Source organism: Primulina tabacum, unplaced genomic scaffold, assembly GCF_025594145.1.
Source record: "Primulina tabacum isolate GXHZ01 unplaced genomic scaffold, ASM2559414v2 Contig517, whole genome shotgun sequence".
NCBI lineage: Eukaryota > Viridiplantae > Streptophyta > Magnoliopsida > Lamiales > Gesneriaceae > Primulina > Primulina tabacum.
In genome coordinates, this window is record NW_027459771.1 from 38,803 (window position 1) to 45,026 (window position 6,224).

A 6,224-nucleotide genomic window follows, 5' to 3' on the forward strand; every position below is an offset into this window, starting at 1 on the left:
TAAATAAAATGCTTTACTAAACTTTTGAAATGTAAACGAGTTTGCAATAAGTACTTGTTTAAAACCACATAAAGTAATTTCGATAAAATCAGAGTGAATGAATTTAACATGAATAAAATTCTTGAAAATTTGGCGGTCCTCGGGTTAGGCCTCCGCACAGCCTGAGCCAACTCACTGGTCCACGCCTGTCGCCTCCTCGTTCTCATCCTCACCTGCATCGATCAAGTCTAGTGAGTCTAAATACTCAACATGTATAAGCTGAGAATAGCAAGTAATACATAATAAACCCACATGCATTTTAAAGTAGTACATACATACTCAAAATTTGAACATACTTGCATAAAATTAGACGTGCCAACATTTCATAAACGTTCTACATCATACATACTTAAACATGCATAATCATCATCATTTTTCATAGAGATATGTTTCAAAGCATGTGACCCATAACATAATGCGTCTGATCAGACTAAACCACAGTACTGGGCTGTGAAGGATCATCACAGCCTTTCGACCGAACGTCCACTCCCACATACATAAGATCCCGGTCATGCTTTACCAGGTGGATTGGTCTTTGGTCATGCTTTATCGCTTCTCAATCATGATCAAAACCTGGTCATGCTTTACCGAGATGGAGAGGTTCCCGAACAAGTTCTCTGGCTTCCAAATCCGTAACATAATTGGTGACAAGACATTTAGTATACCTAAAATACATAAAACATTTTCTTTTTGCACGTCGAATATACTTACATAGTGTTGAAGCCTTCATTGGATCTCTCTTGGACTACTGCTGCACATACATACTAACACATTACTCATGCAACATAAATTCCATAACTTAACCGTACCAATCGTACTCACTACCGAAATAATTAAATAACTTATGACTTTCTAGATCACTCGGGACTTGACCATGTTTAATCATCATATTAGACCATGACATCGAACCCCGAAACAATCCTAATATAGAGCATGAACATTTCCCAAACAATGGAAGACACGAACCTCGTTTAAATCATAATTCAACGATTCCTATTTAATCTTCTTATCGCTTAATCTAAACCTCACCAAGCTTGACCATAACGACGTAATAATGCCAAACGAGGCAATAGCACTTAAACTTAAAGCTCTTCAATCCCTGAACGACTGCCTAGGCGCCTGTAGTGCAGAGCTGGTTTAGCGCCTAGGTGCTACATCCCAACACCGGGCGCAACCAGACGTGAAGCTCTGGCGCTGTAGCGCTCCAAATACAGTGTTTCGGCGCTCACCATGCGCGAACCAAACCCCAAGAAGCCATCTTCTACCCATTCTCTTCCCTACGACTTCTATTGTAACCAAACCCTTACCGACCCGAAAGAAACACCAATTATCGTCTGATCACAACACACAACATACCTAAACGCAGCAGTGTTCACCTGTGGTTCCCAACAAAGCCTGCAACCAAAAAAACTCAAGAAAACACGAAGAACACATTTTGATAACAACACAGTTTGAGCAGTCACACGAGAATGATCATAACTCACCATCTCTTATCCGAAAATTACAAATGTACTGTCAAATCGAAGGTATAAAAAATCAATATGTTTTATATGTTGAAAGTTTTTCCAGAAAACAGACCGAAAATACGCAGGATTCGAAATGACATCAGATTCGGTTTTTTAGATCTAAAACTGTTCAAAAATCATTGTTCAAAATTTTCATAATATAAACGGATTTTTACACACAATATGAATCAAAATATTTACTTTGACAAGATCGATGCAGAAAAATGAAAGATTATACATGCCTTGATGATTTATACTCACGAAACGACGAATATCGAAGCAAGAAAGTGCGGGAACTGATCCAGGACGACTTTCGGCACGATCTTGTTGCTAAATAAACGTGAGTTTGCTGAAAGAAATCGAAAGGGAAAGGGTAGCTACTGGAGAACTCTAAGAACCCTAGTTCGTTAAAAAAAAGAAAAGAAATGTCAAGTGTGTGTGAGTGTGTAACGTGTGAATGTGTGTGTGTGATTATGGAGTTAATTAGGGGGTTAATTATATTAATAAAAATACTAGTAACCAATTAACATGTTAAATAAAATATTAATCCCCCACTAACTTACTAGAACCCCTAATTGAAAATAAAATGCATAAGTGTCAAGTTTTCAAGATTTAAAATCCACAACTAATCAAATTATTATTTTTGAAAAGCTTTTAATCTTAAAATCATCTAATAAATTAAAATAGGTTTTAAAATGCTTAAAATTTCATAAATAATTTAAAATACCAATTTCTTGACTTGAAATAAAATATCAAAATATTCATAAATCGCCTAAATCGTCATCAGTCTCTTTTCCCGATCCTGTATCGAATATTCGCCTGAAACAAAAAAGTTCAAGAAAAAGTTTTAACGTGCATCACATAAACATTTATTAATTTAAAATAATGCAAATCATAAATCATGCATCGTTAAAATAAATTTAAAATTAAATAAATAATTTAACAATTTAATAAATGCATGGGTTTACGTGTAGTGATTTTGGGCTCTACAGGTCTCTTGAGCTCGAAACTAGCATATGTGGTGTTGTGCACTACGTTTCTTGATAAGGGTATAGAGATGTCCAAACATGCCAAATGGGTAATCGTATGATGATTATACCGAACTGCTCTCCCTAGGACTTTCCAAGTGTTTATCATTTATCGAGAGGATAAGTCGGTAGTTATGATTGTACATCATTAGTCCTTACGACTCGGGACAAAACTGAGGCTCTATATGCTAGGGTGTGCTTTGACTCGTTTACCGACTCCAGGAGGGTCATCAGGTGGCGAGATTTGGTACAGTTGCGACACATGTAGGAGCCAGTGTATTGTAGTCGGTAATTCACTGCTCAGCTACGGGTGTGGATATCCTGTATGATATGATGAAATAATAGTGCATGAAATCTCTGGCTAGAGCAGGAGATGTACGTTAGAGAATGAGTTCTCCAATTATACATGCAATTCCACTATTTATTCTCAAATATGTGTCACACAGTTATCGAATTCTTATGCAACCCTCGATGAACCAATGGTTGCAGATTCGATCGGGATATATGAGATGAAGGGACCTTACTGTACGTTAATCATAACCGACTAGTTCTTGCAGGCTCATCAGTGATACCTAGGAAATCATAGGGCGATGCTACTAGAGTAAGCTCGAATAAAGGATTATGTCAAGAATCACAAAGAGTTGTGAACCCACGGTTAGCTGTATCCCCGAACCATTGAGGGTCACACAAGTACTGAATTATTTTGTCCCCGTTGAGATAATAAATTGAAAGAGTTGAATTTATATAAAACATTGAGATAATAAATTCAAGGAGTTGAATTTATAGAAAACATTTAGAAATATTAAATTCAAGGAGTTAAATTTATAATTTAAATATTAAATTCAAATATTGAATTTATAAAAGATTTAAATTAAATGTAATGAGTATATATATAATAGGGTTGTAGGAATACAAGATCAACATACATATTATTAAAGTTCTTAACTAGACTTTAAAAGAATTAATTAATTAAACTAGTTGAACTAGAGTAATTAATTGATTAAACTCATTAAGTATTTAATTTAATTAATGAGCTCTAAACTTATATATATGTGTATTATGTTTCGGGTTAATTCACTAATTCCAACACATGTTTTTCAAAAAACCCTAGCCTCCAAGCCAAGGAATTTTCGAAAAACCACCTCCTCCCACTCTCTCCTTGTTTTCGGTCACCTCATATCAATTTCTACGTAAAATCCTTCTATGCTTTCTAGTACAAGTTGGAAGAAGAATAAGTAATTCGGTCGTGGACCTGATTCGAAGATTGAAGAAAGGAGATTTGAAGAACGTACCTGAGATTTACAACAAGAGCTAAATTCTCTTATATAAACGTAGTTGGAGATAAGTGAAAATTAATTAAAGGTAAACAATAAAACATCTCATGTATGTTTATTCAATTCAAACCATATGAGTTTTCAAATATCTTGATTGTCAAAATAAAATAAAAATTTTACAAATTCCGCTGTGTTTGGGCATGAGAGAATACGAATCACAACAGGATGTTGTAGCTTAATTTTCATTGTAGTGCAATTGCCTGATCCAAAATCGAGATATGTTTAGCTCATTATATGGGAAGCTCTTGTTAAACTAGTTGCTCAATGAAACAACTTGTAGTTTAGGTTTTAAATTTTCGTTTCTTGGTGTGAGAAAACTGTAATCCTACAGCTCTTGTGTTAATTTTCTTCTTCGTTAACCAAATTTAGATCGATGTTGGATGAAAAGATTCGAATTTGTTAGAGCTGGAAGTTCCGCCAGTTTAGATTGTTGGACTGGTCACGCCAAGTTTATAACATGATGCACTTTTGTTTAAAAGCGATAAAGATGGAAGAAAAGGTAAAATGTTGATGCGTACGAGAAAAGGATTCCATTAAAATTCTCTCAAAAATGGCTTCATCAGTATCATCACTACACATGACTGGAGCTGTATCAACTATGCTAATTACTACATCATTAAAACAATCAAACAATGAATCCTCAACGGCAACCGATGTCTGAAAATCTTCATCACAAAATGCATCAGATTCCGAAGCAATCGAGTCTTGTTCAGAATCTTGGTTCCGACATTCTTCGATTTCTGCACCACATCTCACCGTCACCCAATCGTCATCCTCGGCCGCCGCCCAATCTGGAAATTTGAAATTCGATGAAAAAGACACATCTGTGAACAGATCCTTGATCCTGTTCGTGGGAGATTCAAAAGTAGAAGAAATAACTATATTCGTTTCATTTCTTGATGAATCCGATATTTCCAGCGAATCCCAGAAGCCCTGATCCATGACACTTGTCGGGGATTTCCTAGGAAACTCTATGATTTGTCCGCAATTTTCACCAAGAAAATCGTGCTGCAAAAGCTCACCCGCCGTCCAACGTTCTTTCCGATCCCTTGTCAAGCACTTGCTTAAGAAATCCTTCCCGACGTTCGAAAACCAGGCCGGGATTTTCGGGACATCGCCCGAATTTGCGATTCTGTACAGGGCCGATGCGGGATCCTTCATCTCCGGCCAAGGATTAGATCCTGTGGCCATCTCAATCACTGTACAACCCAAAGCCCATATATCAGCAGGAAAGCTTTGCTCTTCACAGCGAGCAACTTCCGGGGCCATGTAAGCGGGAGTCCCGGCGAACATTTCTTTCGAAAAGTTGCTTGATTCCACCCATTTTGCACAGCCGAAATCAGCTATCTTCAACCCTCCATCTTCGCCTATCAATATGTTTTGCCCCTTGATGTCACAGTGAACGATTCCATTCAGGTGAAGATAGCTCAATCCCAGAAGAATTTGATGCGCGTAGAATTGAATCAATCCTTCATCCAACAACCTTCCCTGTTTCGCAATCTGCTCGGAGATCGTGCCGCCGGAGACATACTCCAAGAAAAGATTGTAAACCGGCTTACGGTTCTCGAAAGTGGTACCAGAACCGAAGCATTTAACTATATAAGGAGAGGAAAGCTGAGAAATTAAACAGTGCTCTTTCTGTAACAAGATAGAAGAAGGTACATCGGTGGACTTCACTGCGAAAAGATCTCCGGAGGCGGAGGTGGCAAGATACACCGCCGCGGAGGACCCTTCACCAAGCGGAGGACCCCTTGTCCAGTCCATGGTCCACAAAAGGGGGGGAAGAGAGAGAGAATTGATGAAGAGTGAAGGTTTTGTTTTCTTCGTTTTGATTTTGTGCTTGGGGTTCGACCATATATGTATATATACACCTCCATACAAAATGTCGTATCCGCATGTTGTTGACACACATGCCTATTCCTTTATTTTATAACAGCTTCGTCGAAAAAATTCAGAATTAATTATTTTTAAAAACTTCAGCATTAAAATGATCGATTTTGAAATTAAAATGGTTAAAAAATTGAATAAAAAGAGAAATAGAATACGAAGTTTTGGGTTAAAAGATATTTTTGAATTATACAAAAAATTAACAAAATTACCGTTTCATTCATCTATACTAATCAATTTTTGGTGTGTGGTGAAGCTTTTTCATTACTTGAAAAATATATTTAACCACTCAATGTCATATTATTTTTTCTATTCATTTCAATTTCAAAAATAGATAATTTTGATTTTAAAATTTTAAAAATTAATTCCTTCTATATTTTACGGATAATTAATATTAGCTAAATTATTCGACATATAAATTGAGGATGCAT

The 6,224-nt window shown here is 36.5% G+C and overlaps 1 protein-coding gene across 1 annotated transcript; it reads right to left on the minus strand.

The window, feature by feature from the left end:
• Positions 1 to 4,356: 4,356 nt before the first annotated feature.
• LOC142534446 (mitogen-activated protein kinase kinase kinase 18-like) lies at positions 4,357 to 5,724 on the minus strand. The gene has a single exon (XM_075641322.1). The coding sequence runs from the start codon at positions 5,668 to 5,670 to the stop codon at positions 4,357 to 4,359; it is 1,314 nt and encodes a 437-aa protein (XP_075497437.1). The 5' UTR covers positions 5,671 to 5,724.
• Positions 5,725 to 6,224: the final 500 nt, after the last annotated feature.

Coding starts and splice junctions, on each gene's coding strand:
- LOC142534446 (XM_075641322.1), bottom strand. CDS start 5,670: ATGGACTGGACAAGGGGTCCTCCGCTTGGTGAAGGGTCCTCCGCGGCG.